The following is an 18,191-nucleotide window of genomic DNA, read 5'->3' as shown; positions in this document are numbered from 1 at the left end:
TTTTACTTTGTGGACAATCACGATGTATGAAGTGTACGAGTCGGAACGGCCCACGAGATTCTGAGATGGAATTGTTGTCAAGCTTTCGAGTTGGATGTTTAGATGTTTAGTGTTTGAGATACGATGGCAATGAGATTGATGTCTGTGCTTTGGACCTGTTGGCTCACAACTACGGCATTGTCTCACGCCAATACGATATGGTAAACACCAGGACAAGTTGAAGTCGGCAAGGATGAGCAGCTAGGTCACGTGAGTGCTCGCGTGACATCGATGATGACCGGCGCGACAAATCTGCTGTGCGACACGACGCCCCACCCCGCACCCACAGTTTTGCACGGCGGAGCCCTAATGCCGCGGCCATTTTTCCATTTTTGTCACCCGCACCAGATTTTGATTTTGCGGCAGCCGAGCCGAGCCCACCAAGCAGCAGCGCTGCCGCATCGCTAGCAAAGTGGGTTGAGGCGCCTCTTCTCTTGTCTGCTCTCTTTTATTCCCTCCCGTTGCCGGTCTTTTCAAAGCACAGCAGGCACAAATTTTCAAAAGGCGCAGGATTCGACCTCTTTGCGTTCTTCCCGATAAACACCCACTCATTACCTCGAGAGAGACAAGATGGCTCCTCAGACAGTATGTAACCACCCGCTTTGCTGTTTGGCGCAATACCACCCGCCCACCGGCCGATGAGTCTCTTCGACTTCTGTCATTTGCCTGCACCCAGTCCGACACACGCCTGAGTTGTGTGGGAAAATGTTGTCGAGGTCGCGATCGCCGGCATTGGACAGTGATGAAAAATACTCTTTATTTTTTTTTCTTCTTTTGCTCCGCCGTGAAACGAGCAGCAGGCTAAGTTGTCGTTTTGTCTTGATAGAAGAAACCGGGCAAGGCCCAGAAGCAGACTAAGAAGGTAAGTTGTTTTGCTCTCTCTCTCTCTCTCTCGGTCGCGTGCTGACGGGCAATGCCACTGCCAGTTCATCATCAACGCTCAGCAGCCTGCTAGCGACAAGATCTTCGACGTCTCCGCTTTCGAAAAGTTCCTCCAGGACACCATCAAGGTCGAGGGCCGCACCAACAACCTGGGCGACAATGTCATTGTCCAGCAGCAGGGTGAGGGCAAGATCGAGATCATTGCCCACAATGAGCTGTCTGGTCGCTACCTCAAGTACCTGTACGTGAACCTCTGCGCATCCAACTGAGCAGCGGCAACGACTGCGTACTGCCGGGCGGACGTGCTAACCAACCATTCGTTGCGTTGCAGGACCAAGAAGTTCCTCAAGAAGCAGCAGCTCCGCGACTGGCTGCGTGTCGTCTCCACCTCGCGTGGTGTCTACGAGCTCAAGTTCTTCAACGTCGTCAACGACGAGGCTGATGATGACGACGAGTAGTCCAGGTCCGCTTCGCTGCGTCCCTAGTGATTACTCGACGAGTCTTGGTCAGCGACGAGAAGTGGTGTCTTTCGGTGGTGGTTGGGGGGTGGGAAGCACGGGCATGAGTCTCTTCTGAGAGGGTTATGTTTCTAGGATTACTTGCGCCTCGCGATTCTCCCAATAAAACCAGCCAGCCCGTTTCTGGGTGCGACTGCAAGACGGCATTGCGCATGATGTGAAAGTGATTTGGTTTCTTTTCTTCCAGGTCTCAATTGTCCAAGCTTCCGCCATCTAGTAGTGTCATACGCGAGGTTTATGCCGTCGCTGCTGGGTATATGGAGCACTGGTCCCAACTCGCCCATCTAAGTGTGACTGCGACCACGTCCGCGCGTCTCAAAACGCCGTCTGAAGCCATCCAGCACAGCACAGTCCTCAGGGCAGCATCCTCATGACGCCCTCGAATGCCACCAGCGCCATGGCATTCGCCGGAAACGCTCTCAAGAAGCAGGGCAGAAAGCCCCTCCAGTACCCTCTCCACCCGCTCTCCCTGTACACCGCGACGGCGGCATTCTTCCATCGGGGGAACCTTCTCTCGCCGTCCCCCAAGCCCCCGCCCAGCGGGTCCGTCATGATCCTCTGCTTCACCAAATCGCTGGGATAGCTGGTCAGCCAGAAAACCTGCGCGCTCAACCCGCCCGCCCAGAAATTGATGGCCGGGGCGCTCATGCTCGTCCGCTGCCTCATCCACCTCGAAATCACGTCGTAGCTGCCCCACCAAAAGAAGAACATGGCTCGAAAGATGACGGTGGCGCACAGTCCGTGGTAGACACCGCGTACGCCGTGGTGGGTGTAGATCCTGCGCAGGCAGTCTATGGGCCCTGAGTACATGCGTTCCGACTTGTGAGCGGCATACTGAATCTGCAGACGGGCCTTGACGTGTTCGACTGGTGCGGCAACGAAGCTCACGGTTGTGCCGGCGAAGATGCCTGCAATGCCGTGGCCCAGAGGTGGGAGGTACGTCGTCGGTGATGACGATGAAGGGGGGGAGAAGGAGGAGGAGGAGGAGGCCGGAAGCACTCCGAGTCTGTCGAGGAGGGCGGTGAATCCGAGGCCAGCACCCTCTCCGGCGCCGGGTGTCCACGATGAGGCGTGGAAGACATTCTCGGCCAGCAGGCGGCGGTAGACGGTGAGGGAGCCGAGCATGACCGAGTCCATGAACATCCAGCCGACCAGGGGCGGCGTTGCGCCCTTGTAGAGGCCGCGAATGCCTTCATTCTTGACGGTTTGTGTGACGCACTGCAGAGGCCCGCTGAATCGGCCGCTGTTGGTTGTTTGCAGGCGTACTTTGATGGTGTCGAAGGGATGGCCGACTGATTTTTGATTTTTTTTTTTTTTTTGCGCGTCAGCTTGCACCCAAGCGAAAGGGCATTATGCTATCCAGGAGCGGATGGTTGGTTGAGTTGATGGAGGAGGAGGAGGGCGACGAGACGAGGTGAAGCGGGAGAGGAAGGGGCCTTGGCTTCTCTCACCCGTCAGTTTTGCGATGCCGCTGAACACGCCGGCCACGAAGCCCTTGTAGTCCCGGCGCGACGATGGCTTGCTGACTGGAGTAGACGGGCCTCGTGGCTCCATGTGCGCGTCTACTGCCGTTGAGGCCATGCTGACGAGCCACGGCCGAGGGCTGCCCCGACGTGTGCACGGTGGACGGTTCTGATTGCTTCCAGGACGACGACCTCAGTTGTATCGACAAGCGGAAGCGAGGTCGGGGCGCGGGACGGGGACGGGGAATTTTTGGTGGAGACGACGAGTGCGAGATCGGAGGGCAGCTTTCGAGAACTCGACCTCGACTCTGTCTTGACGTCTCGACTCGACTCGTCTCGTCTTGACTCTCGTCTTGACACGACACAATGTCCAGAACTCCAGACTCACCACGCCACCGCAGCTGCTCCACGGGCAATCTCCGCCACATGGAGCGCCCGAAGCCTTCCTGCAATGGCCGATGGCTGCGATTGCGCGAGGCTGTCCAGCCACGGCTGCCCGCATTCCGCCACCATCCATCGTCTTCTCCACCACCATGTTCGACTCCATCTGGAACCCATCGCCCACTGGCAAACAAGCTTTGAAAAGCGACGGTACAAGTTGTTGGGTGCGTTCTCCTCGGGCTGTTCTCGGAACGCGTGCACTCATTTGTCAAAAGTGTAAGTCGGCATCAAGATCGCTGTCCTCTGGACATGTCGTCATGACATGAAGCAACTAGTCACAACAGCTGGTCGTCTCTTCTTCCAAGTCTCGGGTCCTCTTTCTTCATTTCCCACTCCGAGCCGGTCTGACAAGCTCGTTTCTGGCAGCAACTTGATCCATGTTGCGACCGTTTACTTGAACCAACCGTTGGCACGGCGCGCCGGCTTGTTGCGAATACTCCCTGCAAACGACGTGTCGTCGCACCGTTTCTGTTCTTGTACGATTCCGGCATCGTTTGCACAGCGCTCATCACCGCAATGAAGTTGTCATCATGCCCGTTTTTGATGCTGCTGGTCGCCGGTCCTGGCCGGCGGGGGGGTGCCGCAGCAGCGTCCGTGTTTTCGCTCGACTCTGACGGTGCGTCTCTGCGCACACAAGCCAAGTGCCCAAGGCCCAAGCCGGCCCAGCCCAACTGACGGCCACTTGCAGACGCAGTCAAGAAGTCGGCCAGCGTACTCGCCTGGGACATGCTTCAATACTATCACGGCAACGAGTCCGGAGCCACGCCCGGGATCCTCCCGGGACCGCCGCCCGGCGGCGACTACTATTGGTGGGAAGCCGGCGCAATGTGGGGCACGCTCATCCACTACTGGGCCTTGACCGGCGACGAGACGTACAACGGGGAAATCATGAAGGCCATGCAGTCCCAGGTCGGGGAGGGCCAGGACTACATGCCGCGCAACGTGACGGTCTCTCTGGGCAACGACGACCAGGCCTTCTGGGGAATGGCCGCCATGCTGGCCGCAGAGAGCAAGTTCCCCGACCCCCCGGCCGACCGCCCCGGATGGCTCGGCCTGGCTCAGGCCGTCTTCAACACGCAGGCGAGCCCTCAACGGCACGACGGCACGTGCGGCGGAGGCCTGAGGTGGCAGATTCCATTTACAAACAATGGCTATGGCTATAAAAATAGTGAGTTTCTTCCTCGCTGCCGCGCAGCCGAGTTGCGCCGAGCCCCGACTCCTGACCACGGCGCAGGCATCTCCAGCGGCTGCTTCTTCAACATGGCCGCCAGGCTTTCCCGCTACACGGGGGACGCGCGATATTCCGACTGGGCAGAAAAGACCTGGGACTGGGTTGAACAAGTCGGCTTCATCGACCCTGGCAACTACGCAGTCTATGACGGGGCCAACGTTGCCGCCGATTGCAAGGACATTAACGAAGTCCAGTACTCGTACAACAACGCCATTTTTGCCGAGGGCGCGGCCTTTATGTATAACGTTGTGCGTGAATCCACTCATCTCTTGCGGTTCCTCCTTCTCTTTCCTCGCTTGATTCTGCTCTCGTCCTTGTTCTATTTCATGTCTGCTCACCTCGCCCCACAACTGACCCGTCGCCTCCACAAGCCAGACAAAGGGCGAACAAAGATGGAGAGACCGAGTCGACAAGCTCATCGACTACGGCCTCAAGACCTTCTTCCCCGACGACGTTGCCGTCGAAATCTCATGCGAGCCCCACGACAGCTGCAAGACAGACATGTTCGCGTACAAGGGCTTCATGCATCGCTGGTACGCGAGCGCGACGCAGATTGCGCCCTTCACGGCGGGCCGCGTCCTGCCCGTCCTCCGCAAGTCGGCACAGGCTGCGGTCGCCCAGTGCACCGGCGGTGCCGACGGCCGCCAGTGCGGCCTGAACTGGGCAGACGGCAGGTATGTCGGCGAGACGGGCGCCGGGCAGGAGATGAGCGTGCTGGCGGCCGTGCAGAGTCTGCTGGTTGGCAGCGCGAGGCCGCCCGTGACCCACGACTCGGGCGGGACGAGTGCCGGCAGCCCCAACGGCGGAAAGGGCGACGAGTCACCGGTGCCGGGGCAGAAGGCTGTCACCGCGGGCGACAGGGTCGGTGCGAGTCTTGTCACGATTTCGTTGCTGGCGGGAGCCTGCGGCATGTTTGGGTGGATGGGCTACGAGGCGTCGGGCCCTTGATGTCGGATACGGTCTGGCTGTTTGTCACTCAGCCTTGGCTTTTCTGGTGCTGGCTTTTTTTTGTGGTTTTCAAAACTCCTACCTGGACCAACCGTCTATGGGAAAGGCAGATGGGTGATGGGTGCCTGTGTAATGCGCGGCGGGCAGGAAGGGTTGCGCGCCATGTGTGGCATCATGGAAATAAATGACCACGGAACACGACGGGGCGAAGTTTTCAAGCCTCTCAACTACGGGCAGTTGGTCTTTCATGCAGTGTTGCTTAATTTCCGTCCCGAACGGCATCGAGCCACCCGCTTTTGGGTTCTGCGGGGCCCCCGCGGTCGGCGGCCCGGAGACCCGCAACGTCCCGGCGAGTGCTCGACCGATTTGGCAATTCCGTCGGCTCCCGTCGGCTCTGCCCCCCCCACCTTGGAGCCCGGACTGGCTTCCGCTCGCCCTGCCCAACCTGCAGACGGTCTACAGACAGAGGCAGCAATCACTCCGCCACACGGTTCCGCGGCATGTCGCTGATTGCACTGGTCAAGGGCAAGGGCAAAAACTTGTCGACGTGTCACGTCGCAACCTAGACCGTCGTTGAGATGGATTCCAGGCCTTGTTCTGCACCCAAATAAATCTGGTATATTCACGAGCACCCCGCGCCCACTAAGTACACGGTAGGACGGGGCCCGGCCCCTACGAGAGTCTCCAAGAAGGCGTGCTGCATATGCAGGCGCAGTACACACCTCGGCTCCGACGCCCGGCGAACCGGCCACGCGAAGCCGGGATCACGGTCCCTCAGAGGCCGCCGGCCCTGCAGACCTTTGCGGCGGTAGGGACAGCCCTGTTGTAGCGGTCGGGGTACGCGGACCGCTGGACGCGCTGGCAAAGCGTGCCGACGGGCATGTTCTGCCAGCCCCTGACGCGCTTCATCTCGGCGAAGAACTGGCCCGCGGAGCAGGCCGCGTCCATGTCGCACCTGACATCCCTGTAGACCGACGCACGCTGCTGGAAGAGGCCGACGCTGTCGTGGTCGGAGCCGACGCGGTCGTGAGGCAGCTTCATGGAGGCGGGCACCGCCTTGTTGGCATACATGATGAGAGCGGACTGATGAGCGCCCGACTCCCCCCCAGGGAGCAGGTCAGCAAAGACAGTTTGGGAGCGTGCCTGGAGCAGGACGTACGTACCTCGGTGAGGGCGGTGGCGATGCCGGCCTGGCAGCCGTGGGCGCCGACCCTGTCCTGCTTGGCCCGGGCGATGATGCCACGGGCATACTTGGACTGGAGGGCATTGAGGCCGGGCAAGTTGTCGCGGGCTTCCAGTCTGCCTTGGACCGGGCCCGCCTCCAAGTCCAAGTCGCCTTCAGGGACTTCGGAGTCCTGGCGGACGTCAATGCCGCCCCCGTAGACCTCGGGCTCCTCCACCTCAACATAGTCGCGGGCCTCGAGGTCGACGACAACCTCACCAGCGGCCTCGGCGGGCAGGGCTCGGGCAGAGGCAGCGCCGAGGGCAATGTAGAAGAGGACAGTGGACACCTTCATGTTGTCGGTTGTATGGGGGTTGATCAAGATAGGCAGGGCAGGACAGGGCAAAGAGCGTGCAAGTAGCCGGAGTATACTGATGCTGGAGCAGCTTGTCCCTTGTTTTCTTTTCGCTGTCCAGTGTCCTATGGTGCAAAGGAATTAGAAAAAAAGGAGTCTCGGACGGGAGAAGAGCAGACAGCTTTATATACTCGCAGCTCGGCTTCACAGGGCCGTAAGCACCAGCATCCTGAGACAGGTTGTTCACAGTCCTCAGCTTCCTGTCTCCATGAGACTCGGCAAGGAGAATAGAAACATGGTGAGCGAAAAGCTGACCCGAGGCCATCACGATGCTCGTGCCGCTGCCGCCCACGATCCCCCTCCCCCCCGGTCCTGTCCGTAAGAGCTTGCCCCAACGGTATTGAGCGCGACGATCCCGCGTCAGCCCGTCAGCCCAACGAGTCACAGCCCAGCAGGCGGCCGAGCGGCGTCCAACGTGGCGGCGCTGTTCCTGCCAGCCCCGGCAATTTGAATTGTAAATCTCATTCGAACCGTCAGCGCCCCTGAGGACGGCAGAAATCCGCGGGGGGGAAGGAAAAAGAAAGGAGCAGGAAATTGAAAAAAAAAAAAAAAAAAAAAAAAAAGGAAGCAAGGAGGGGGCCATTGCCATTTGTATTCCATTTCCAGACCCGGACTTTTGCCGCCGGCTTCAGTGACGAGCGAAACGGGTTCCCGGTGTTGACAAGAGCTGACTAGGCGCCGCGCCCGACTTGAAACGGGGCCCGGCAACGTTTGAATGCCGCAGTCGTGTCTCAGAGTTGAATGCATCCTCCTCAGTCACAATTGAGACCGTGGAGATTACCACCTGGGGGATGAAAATGGCCCAGGCTAGATAGTAGATGGAGCTCGCCGAGCCTCGTTTCTCCCTGACTGACCGCCATCGACAGCTTGGCCACACAGTGCCTCACGCATATAGCCCACGATGTCATCAGACATGACGGTCAAATCAACTTCATTCGCTTTCCACGGAGAATTCAGGCTATACCTGGGGTTCGATGTACCCGTACCCGTGTCACATGCTCAAACCCCCACACCGTCGATACAAGTCCCGACTCAATGCCATGCAAAAAAACAGGCATTGATGCTCAAATCTAAAAACCAAAGATAACTAGTCGTCATTTCGTCATCAAGCCACGGAGACAAACATGAGTAGGACATCATGGCTTCCCGTCTCTGTCCTGGAACTTTGGTCCGGGCTCTCCCACTCCCCGGGGCCATTTATGCTGATGTCTTTCTTTCTTGCTTTTCAATCATTTCCTGCGCGACCTACATCGTCACCAGCGGCGCCACCTCACTTCTGATTTGTTACTATCAGCAAAACCCAATTCTCAGCATTGCACGTGGCCGACCGGGGACACGGGCGTCCGACTGGCGTAGTACGTGCTTCAGAAAGTATCTGTATCTTCACTGGCCACGGTTCCAAATGTATCTAGAAAAAGTAAAAAATAATAAAAACAAAAATTCAGCCGTAATCTCCACAGGAATCGAAAACATCGTCAAGACATACCTCGCTTTCGTCGCCTTTCTTCTCTCGCCGTCTCTTCCTCAGGGCTCTTTGGTGTCATGGCCCGTGGGCCACTGGGTCGTCGGCTGGGAACGCCGAGCGCAGCATTTAAATTCCTGTTCTCCAACCTGGGGCTGCTTCCAGAGCAGTGGCTGAGATATGTCCCCGTCATCGTACCGTACCCGCTCTCAGAGCTCTGCTGGGGAGCCGGGCTGCCCTCCTTCTGCATCTTGGAGAGCCGAGTGGCCTTGGGCGGCGTCTGTGGGCCGGGAGAGCCCATGGGTTCTTTTGGAGGACGAGGCGGGCCGGACTGCTGCCCAGCCGATAGGTAATAGTCAGCCTCGGGGCCTGGAACGGACGAGGTGTTGCTGAACCTGTTGGTGTTGGGAGGCAAGCGGTTAAGGCTGGTTGCCGAACCGGCCCAGTCGGTAGATCTTGGTGTCATGGGGTTGCTGTACTCCTGCGCTGAAGACTCCAAGGCAGTTCGGAATCTCTCCGTTTGACCAGGTCGTGGCTGGGGATGCTGCAGGTTCAGCGAGTTCCGGTGGGCCTTGTACTTGGGATCCGGATCCTCTGGTGACATGTGTGAGGTTGGTGGTGGACCTTGCGAGTTGCGGCGTTCGCCTCCAATTCCTTGGAGGCTGGGATCCGAGAACCCAGAGTGTAGCTTGTCCTGGCCATAGGGGTCATGGCGGAACGTTTGATCATCATCATACGAAGCAAGACTGGACCCGGACCTGGAGGGCGGTTGAAAATCGTCGTACTTCGGTCCCTTCTTGGAGGAGCTGCTACCACGGAGAGCCTTTCCGACGCTTGAAGCCGTTGTTCCCGACCATCGCGAGATCTTCGGCAGCCACCCACTGGAACTGCTGGACTTGTGCTTCTTCCCCCTGTCAGTTCGTGGTGTGTTCTCGGCGCTGAGGGGTTGGGGATCCGCGGGAGGTGCCAGCCGGGGTGGCGTCTCGAGAGGAACTGAACCCCCACGCTGAATTTGTTCGGCTTGCGTTGGGGTCTGGACATGGTCGCCGCCAGATCTCTCTGCTCTTGGACTAACATGGTCGTACCGGCATTCCTCTTCATTTTCAGGCACAGTACTTATCCTGTGCTCGGAGAACTTTCGCTCTACACCGCCGACCGCGTGGGCACGAGACTGGGACGCAGATGCTGCTGTTCCCGGCTGGGTAGCAGGAGTGGGCGTCGAGATGCCATCTGGCCCGTGGCCCCTGTCCTGCTCAAGCTGGTCCTCTTCTCGGACATTTTCCACTGATTGTCCGGGTCCTCCAATCGAAATTGCTGGCGCTGTCTGCGTCTTGAGTACATCGACTTCGCCGAGAAGCTGCATGAGCATGTCTTCGATGCGAGTGAGGTCGTTGGTACCCTTGGCACTGAGGCCCTGCAAGGCTCGCTTCCAGAGGGTCTTCTTCTTGGCCGCAGCCTCATCAAACGTGCCAGCTTGCGACGGGCTTTGCAGGGAGCGGGAGGCGGCACCCGGATACGGCCTAGGTACGCTCATGGCCTTTTGTAGCTTCTCCGTGTTTTCCACATTGGCGAAGATGACATCATCTCCCGTGTCTTGTACGAGTTCCTTCATTTCACGAAAGGAGTTTCGCATCTCGAGGGCAGCGTTCATGAGCAAGGCGACAATTTCTGTATCCCGAGCACTTCGCTGGGCGTCGCGCACCATCAACTATGTATTGTCAGTAGAGAAAAAGTACCGACAAGTCATGGCCCGTCACCGGGCAACTTACGTGTTGCATCAAGGCCACAATATCCTTATTTTCGATACGCTCTATACCCACACCTGTTGCCGCGTCATAGAATGGTGAGGCCATGCCCTGGGACATGCCACTCGTGTGCCGGGCATGAGACTTTGGCACATAGAATGGGTCATCGTCAGTTACGGCTGCATTTAAATCAACCGCTTTGCCCTTCACCTGCGGATCGGGGGTTCGGTTTGGACCGTTTGACATATAGCCCTCGTCGTACTTTTGACCGAAACCAGGACTGCCAGTGTTGAACGGGGCTTCGAGTCCTCTGCTGAGCAACTTGTCGTTCAGCTCAGGGTTCACGATGGGGCTGGCGTCTTCATAGGGGTTGGTCAGAAGAGTGTCTCGTTTCCGCTCGTCAGACGTACGGTGCCATTCTTCCTCATCTTGGCTTGCGTCGTGGCTGTGGGCTGCAGCCATGGCTGCGGCAGCGCCCAGTGCGGCAGCTCCAACAGCCTCAGTAACTCCAAGGGCGCCTCCAACTTCAGCTTCCTTGCCCTTTGCCTCGGGAGCATATCCGCCCATGTCTCGTGGTGTTGGCGTTGCCCTGCCGGACCATTCCTCATAGACGGGCTCGCCATCAAGCCGCTCATCGACTATTGAGGGATTGGTCTGCAGCTCGTCATCGACGTAACCGATTTCTGGCATAGGATCATCCATGTCGGGAAGCCCACTCGCACCCAACTTGGGGGCCTGTTCTTCCAGATCCAGTCTGTCGATGCTGTGAGTAGGAGTGTTGCGTGGCTCCCAACCGTGGTGCATGGTTCTCTCTTTAAACGATCTATTTCGCGCTACACCTGCAGGCTGGAAGTCCTCCCCAAACTGCCCAGAGGCTACTGCTTGCTTCCTCTCCTTGGCAGCCTTCAACGCTGCAGCAGCAGCGCCAACTGCACCAGCCGTGATGGCCGCTTCCGACGCAGTTGGCGAGTGGCGATGCTTGGCTCGAGGTACCTTTCTTCCATGCTCATCAACATCATACTCTGAGTACTCGTGGTGCCGTGCCACAGACTTGGGCCCTGGTGTTGTTTGCCATTCGTCCTCCACTTCACGAGGGTCAACATCCATCCTCTCCGGGCTGCCGACGCCACGAGAACTTTGGGTCTTGTGCGGTTCCTCGTACGAAACGTTTGAATCCCTCACAGCGTTTTGATCATTCCCCGAAGCTCCAGTGACGACAGATTGGTCAAGCATTGATCCGTCCACCAGAGACGCAACAGCAGACTCGACGCCAATAGGCGAATTGACAAATTTAGGATTCGCTCCGATACCGCGGACAGCCTGACCAGTAGCAGTCTCATCAAATTGTTGTCCACCATCTGGAGAGACCCGGTCCAACTCTCGACTACGCACGTTGCCTGCCGCAGAGCCATCTGGTTGCAAGGATAAATGCTGACGGGTTCGCTCTGGCGACCTGGCTGGTGACGGCATTTCCATGGAGTCCCGGGGTGGGGGCGCTTCACTGCCAGCTTCGGTGTATCCAGAAACGCTAGGAATAGGGCTGAGTCCTCTGGCGCCGGCTTGATAAGGAACGTATCGAAGAGGTGGAGGGACGTCTTGTGTGCTGTAGTAGCGTTCTTCGAAATCGTCCTCGGGATAGTCAGCTGGCTCGGGTGCGACTCTGCTGCGTCCGTAGTCGTCGTAACAGCCGACGGGGACTTTTCTTCCGTACTCATCCGTCTCATATTCTTCAACATAGTCCTTGTTGCCGCGGGGTAGTGCCGTAAGGTCGCCATGAGAAACGTTTGCGTGATGCATAGCCAGAGCATGTTGCTCCTGGTTCACTGGGGACTTGGCACGAGCAGGGGTTGACGCTCCTGAAGCTATCTGTTCGCCATGGACAAGATCTCTAGCCGGCGCAGCCACAAGCTCTTCGCTGGCAGAGTGCGGGCGGTCTGATTCCGCCGATAGAATGGAAGTTCGAGTGACCTCGGAGGGGTTCACGTCACTCATGAGTGGCATTGGGGGTTCAGGGGCAAGGTGCTCCTCATCCAGTTCTGTATCAAACTGCTCGCGGCCCGAGCCACGACTTCCGGTATTTTCGGCCCTTCTCCTGCGTCTCTCACGCTGTTTTCTATCCGGTGACTGAGCAACATCATCCATGGCAGAGCCGGCACCCTTGGCCAATGCAGCCCCGGCGGCTCCAGCGGCGGCAGCTTTGAGCAGATTGTTGCTGCGCCTTGGAGAAGTGACATCTCCTTCATGTGCCTCATATTCAGCGTTGATGGAACCGTGACTGGGACTGCGTAATGAGATGTCATCGTCATAGTCGTGACGCGCCTCTCGATTGCGCCGGTCCTTGTGTCTTGCCCCATCTCGCGAACTCTCGCCTCGTCCGTCTGAAGACCGCCTGCGGTCGGATGAGACGTCTTCTCTTGAAACAGAGGTAGCGGACGAAGTCAGTGAGCCACGGCGGCTTTCACGTTTGCTTTGTTCTCTCTTGAGCGCGCTCAATTCGGGCAAGATTAGCCTCCGGATGGCATCCTCAACAGTTTCGAGAAGCTTGGGGTTATTGATTGATGTTCTCGAGGCCCCAGAGCGGACGGAACGCGTGTCAAGGGAGCGATGGCTTGGGGCGAGATGAGATGACACGACACTGGAATCCGCCGCACTTGTATTGGATTCCTGGTGGCCGCGACTGGACCGTCGACGTGGGGACCGAGTCTCATCAACAGCGCGCTCACTAGCGACACTACTGGCCCTACTTTTAGAGTGCCTCTTCTTGTCGGACTTGTCTTTTGATTTTTCCGCCATTTTAACACGCTCCTTTGCCCGAGCTTTGCTGCTGCTCATTTCGCCCATGGCCGCTCCTCCAAGCACACCCGCGGCGGCCGTTGCACCAATGAGCGCCTCAGCGCGGACAGGGCTAGAAGAGCGTTTCGAGTCTCCCGCAGGACCCGAGCCGTCCAGAAAACTGTCTGTCGGGATGGCAGAGATCTCGGAAGGATTCCCAGGCTGATACGACTCGGCAGAGGGTATCAAGGGACTTGCGGGCCGTCGTCGCCTGTGGCTGCGGTCTATTTCAATGTCGATGGGATTTCTTGAAACATTGGATTCCTCGGTTGCCGAGGCATACGACGTCATGCTGTTCGCGTCCTCGCCGTCGTGCAGCTCGATTTCCCTTGATGCGATGGCTTGGTCGAGAGGACTGCGGCGGGTGAGAGAAGCCTTGCGGGATCCCTTGGTCTCGGATACTTGAATATGATCGCCTCTGCTCTTCTTGGACGGGGTCAGACGGACCCGAACACTTGGTTTACGATCTTGGCCGCCAGAGCCGGTTTTCCCGCCCTCGAAATACTCAATGAGCAATGACGTTTGAGATTTACTAGCTTTGTGGCCGCGAGTGCGAATAGTGACCGGAGTACCATCCTCGGGAATGGAGTAGGAAGATTTCTCGTCGCCAGGCTTGGACAGGTCGGTTGCCAGCTCGCTCGGAGTTGTCGTGTCCGTCTCCGTCGGGGCAGGAAGTGGTGGTACTTTCCTCGACTCGGCGCCCATAGTGCCGGTGTGCAAAAGAGGGGGCAGGAGTGAGGATTTAGAGCGACGTGAGAGGCTCTTACTCCGCAGCTGCGGCGGCGTTTGGGATGAGGGACGGGGCGGGCTGGGAGGTTGAGGGTATCAAAAGGCCAGGGTGGTATCAAGACATGCGGAGCGGTGCGACAGAATTATGGAAAGAAGCAAAAACCTGGCCAATGTTCAAAAGGTCAGCTTTGCCAAGACAGGACACACAGAAGAAGGACTATTGCCTGTGTCCCGGAGATCTTGGGCGCGTGCGACGACTCACACTTGACTACACTTGGACGCGATGGGCCGAGTCCCCAACCGTGCTGAAGAGGGCGGAGGGGCGCAAATCCGAGAAAGGGTATTATTAGGGCAGCAAAATGGAAACAGGACGAAAAAAAAAAAAAGAACAAAGACGTTGTATCGCCCGTTGGGCGTCGCAAGGCAAGACGTTGCGCTTGAGAAAAACGAAACGAACCAGAGGCGGTTGTGCGAGCAATGGTGACAAGACGGACCATGCGCAAGCCCAGTGCTGTGGCAACGGGCCGACGCAGTTGAGCACGCCAACGAAAGAGGCCGTGTCCAGAGTGTCTCCGACCAGACTAGACTGTCTGTCTGTTTGTCGACGTCGTCGGACTAACAGAGGATGGCTTGTCCGCCAGTCAGGAGCGGCAGCAAGGATGCTCCCGCCTGAGCCACAAGCGTGAGCAACCCCGTATGTACGGAGTACGGAGCTGCTGATTAACCTTGTGTGGGCTCGAGCGGCGTCCGATACGGAGCAGGTCGGTCGCAGATGGCAGATCCTAGCAGCAGCAAAACCAGACCGTTGAGCGGAGCAGCCCATGCGCGAGGATGACGATGTGAGCGATGACGAGAGGCGGGATCTGGTCCATGGGCGACGGGTGAGGCCAACGGACAAGTAGCGAGCAGCAAGCAGCAAGCGGCACAGGAAACCCGGGGGGCGGCGGCGGCGGCAGCAGCAGCAGCAGCAGCAGCAGCAACAAACAGCAGCCTGTTCCCAAAAAAGCTTGAACCGCAAGACGATGGATGGAGTGCAAGTGATGGATGAATCGGAGGGTGGCAGACGCCGGAGAGCGACACAACTACGAGTGACAGGCCCACAAGGGCTTGGGGAGCTTCATCAGACCGTCAAGGCAGGCAGAGGCAGGACCAAGCACCAAGACCCGGACGGGGCAGAGGGAGGGGCGACGAGTCGACGAGTCGAGAGTCGAGGACGTGGGAGCGAGAAGCAAGGCCAACCAGCACCAGCACTGCTCGACGATGGGACGACGAGGCCTTTGTTATTGTCCAGACACGACGGCCAATTGACCGGGGGTTGGATTGATGAGTTGGCGGTGCCCGGTGAGCTGACCCAATGAGGCCTGCAGACGACCTGCACGACGCCTGCACGACGCCTGCGGACAGCTGGGTGCACCGGGCCCCGGGGGGTGGCTGCTGGCTGGTCGCGAGCATCATCAATCATCATCTCATCAACATTTGAACGTGGAATCAACTGATCAACCAGACCCGGAATCGTGGGTGCGTGGGCACGTCGGGTACGCTAGCCTGGCCAATACGCTGGCGACCAGGCATCATGTACGTATTCGTCTCAACCATCAAAAACGGCGGCGGAATATAATGGCGACGGCGACGGCGACGGCGACGGCGACGGCGACGGTGACGGTGACGGTGACGGGCTCGATACTCGATCCTCGATCCTCGACGCTCGACGCTCGACGCTCGATTATATCATGTCCCCGGACAGAGCCGTCTCTCGCCTGGTGCGATTCAACATGACACATACGCCTTGCCATGCCGACCCGTCCAACAAATGCATGCAACCCTCCGGACGGCCGGACGCACCAACATTCAAGTCTGTGCACGACGACGCACTTCTGTACGAGGAGTATTGCGCGCTGCAAACAATTCGGCAGCGTGAAGAAAAAGTCTGCAACATTGTCGGTCCACAGCTGTATGCTGTATGCTTCGTAGCAACATGAAGCCAACGGTTTTGTGTCTTGTCTTGTTTCTTTCTTTTTTTTTCCTTTTATTTTTTTTCTCCCCGCCCAAGCAGTCTCAACACCTCCCTCCTCTGCCGCTAAATTGCACTAATACTAGCACAGACCGCTGCCGCGATTGCCTTTTTTAAAAAAAAAAAAAAAAAAAAAAAAAAAACTTAAAATAAGATAGTATCACCAGGGCATCGGGGAAGCTGCCCGTCGTTCCAACAACAACAACAACAACAACAATGGGTCCGAGCGCAGCAGACATTCATCTCATCGTCTCAGCCATACGGCGCGACTATCGTTGTAAAAATCTTGTCCACTATAAACTTGTCATCGATACTCCGTACAGAGTGCCGTGTACAGAGTACGTACCAACTTAACATTCTGCCATGCAAGCCTGTGGCCACAAAGTTCGGAGCGTGCCTCTTCTCCATAAAGCCCCATCCGTTCTGGGGGACCTAAACCTGTTTCAGAATTTTCATGCGTGACGTCTGTGTTTTTTTCTTTCTCCTTTTTTTCTTCCTTTCTTCTTCTATCTTGCTATGCGGCCCCGTGCCCCACATCAATTTGCAAACACACCAGGCGCCAAATACGACTCCACACACCGGCCCACACTGTCCAATCACGAATTTGCCCCCCGGCACCTCTGGGTTGTTGTCGCCCTGCTGCCATGGTAACCATCAGATGGGAGAGGCACTGTTGGCGATGAGGAAAACAAATTTCTCGGTCAACCTGACGAGGTCCCTGCTTTTTTTTTCCCTCACCAACCCATCTTCATCTTCATGAGAACCTCCAACATGCGCGCGTTGGTTCCCCAGCCACGTAGCGCCAGGCTGGGACGATCAGACCGTTCAATTTGGGATCATCCCGGTTCGGTCTTACCCGCCCGGCATTCCACCCGTCCTGTTCGGCCAATATAGTATGGATTGATCTGTGGTCGACCGAGAAAATCCAGGCTTGGCAGTAAATGATACCTCCGCAACTTGCTTCTCCATTCATCGCCCCCGTCTGGAGACTGTAGTGCTGGCGGGTGGTGATTGCATTCCTTGGCGTCCGCCGTCGTCCCCCGGCGGGTGGGCAGCAGGCACAACTTACAAGGGACACCCATTTTCTGTGCGTCTAGGGTTCATCTTCGGCATCACGGTACACCAGTTGGCCCATCTCATGATGCCAGATGGCAGCAAAGGCAGGTAGAGCCATTGTTGTATCATGAGCACGCCGACGACGGACGTTGATATGGCACTCGGCTGTTGAGACTGGCTTGTGCACGCACACCTCGACGTAATGCGCTTGAAAGCTACAGAGTATGTACGGAGTACTCTGTACGGAGTACCTAAATATTAATTCCCGGCATCTTCCGTATATGCCGTACACATGGAGTACCGTACGATTTGAAGGCGTCAAGTGGTATCTGTCGTGCCGCCACGATGGCAACTAACCATGGCCCGAGCCAGCAACAATTTGCCCTTGGAAAGTAATGGCTGTCTGTCCGTTAATACCGTCCTGACCACTATGTGTGTGTCCATGCTTATTGCTACTACCTCAACGGAGCATCGAGTCTACGATCCTGCCGATGCTCATGGCTGGTCCCCCAAGACTGACGTATATTGGCCACATCACACTCTACGCCGGAGTACGGTCATAAAAGGGCCACTGGAGGTAACCTAGCACCAGACTGTTTCGGCTCTATTTCACCAGTGGCTGGGGTAAAGAAGATTGTACTCTGTATACTCCGTACTCCGTACACGATAAGTCACGAGCACCAGTCGCACCAACCAGCGATTGTTTGATACCGTCCGGCGTCATCCATCCATGTCTGACAAACAACATGCCGCTCTGCACGACACAATAGGTACGTATGCCCCGCGGCGTACGGTCATGTCGACAATACACCCTCCAAGCATAGGCGAGCCCGTCATCTTTGCCGCCAATTGACAGTGATATGTTCCCAAACTGTGGAATGATTCTGCTCTGGTCATCGAGGTCACGCAGAAGGCGCCCATGGGCCCATCTCTCAACACCCAGAGCGTGTAGGATTGTAAACAAAGACCTGGGATGCTTTGGCAGCCACCCGTATTTCTTAACACGACTCGGTGGAATAGCCATCTTTGTCCAGTTGCGGACATCTGTAGCAAGAACAGAAGAGGATATGACTGGAATATCCACGAGTCGAAAAAGAAAACGAGCCATATCATACGCCGAGCCACATCCATGATCCGTTTCGACCTCCAAACACACACCAAACCTAATGCTCCAGCCGCATGCTTGCCTCTGCCGTCTCGCGCTACTTCTCCGGTCGCGTGGTGCTATATATAATCAGGTTCAAATCGAGAACAACG

The 18,191-nt window shown here is 57.3% G+C and overlaps 5 protein-coding genes across 5 annotated transcripts; 2 read left to right on the top strand and 3 right to left on the bottom strand.

Annotated features, from left to right (window-relative positions):
* Positions 1-609: 609 nt before the first annotated feature.
* Positions 610-1,379, top strand: MAM_05588 (Ribosomal protein L22e; the record flags this gene model as incomplete). Its single annotated transcript, XM_040824386.1, has 4 exons — positions 610-624; positions 866-901; positions 966-1,162; positions 1,253-1,379. 4 exons carry the CDS (start codon positions 610-612, stop codon positions 1,377-1,379), a joined length of 375 nt encoding a protein of 124 aa, XP_040677711.1.
* A 414-nt stretch (positions 1,380-1,793) lies between these two features.
* MAM_05587 (Mitochondrial carrier domain protein) lies at positions 1,794-3,020 on the bottom strand (the record flags this gene model as incomplete). Its single annotated transcript, XM_040824385.1, has 2 exons — positions 1,794-2,731; positions 2,891-3,020. 2 exons carry the CDS (start codon positions 3,018-3,020, stop codon positions 1,794-1,796), a joined length of 1,068 nt encoding a protein of 355 aa, XP_040677710.1.
* An 839-nt stretch (positions 3,021-3,859) lies between these two features.
* Positions 3,860-5,522, top strand: MAM_05586 (Mannan endo-1,6-alpha-mannosidase; the record flags this gene model as incomplete). Its single annotated transcript, XM_040824384.1, has 3 exons — positions 3,860-3,959; positions 4,032-4,822; positions 4,950-5,522. The coding sequence occupies 3 exons, from the start codon at positions 3,860-3,862 to the stop codon at positions 5,520-5,522; spliced, it is 1,464 nt and encodes a 487-aa protein (XP_040677709.1).
* Positions 5,523-6,296: 774 nt separating this feature from the next.
* Positions 6,297-7,039, bottom strand: MAM_05585 (uncharacterized protein; the record flags this gene model as incomplete). Its single annotated transcript, XM_040824383.1, has 2 exons — positions 6,297-6,620; positions 6,686-7,039. The coding sequence occupies 2 exons, from the start codon at positions 7,037-7,039 to the stop codon at positions 6,297-6,299; spliced, it is 678 nt and encodes a 225-aa protein (XP_040677708.1).
* A 1,424-nt stretch (positions 7,040-8,463) lies between these two features.
* MAM_05584 (uncharacterized protein) lies at positions 8,464-13,843 on the bottom strand (the record flags this gene model as incomplete). The annotated part of the gene is made up of 3 exons (XM_040824382.1): positions 8,464-8,507; positions 8,586-10,269; positions 10,331-13,843. The coding sequence occupies 3 exons, from the start codon at positions 13,841-13,843 to the stop codon at positions 8,464-8,466; spliced, it is 5,241 nt and encodes a 1,746-aa protein (XP_040677707.1).
* Positions 13,844-18,191: the final 4,348 nt, after the last annotated feature.

Source organism: Metarhizium album (assembly GCF_000804445.1).
Source record: "Metarhizium album ARSEF 1941 chromosome Unknown scaffold_14, whole genome shotgun sequence".
Classification (NCBI taxonomy): Eukaryota; Fungi; Ascomycota; class Sordariomycetes; order Hypocreales; family Clavicipitaceae; genus Metarhizium; species Metarhizium album.
The sequence above is the reverse complement of the archived record's forward strand: the minus strand, read 5'-3'. Positions and strand labels throughout refer to the sequence as shown.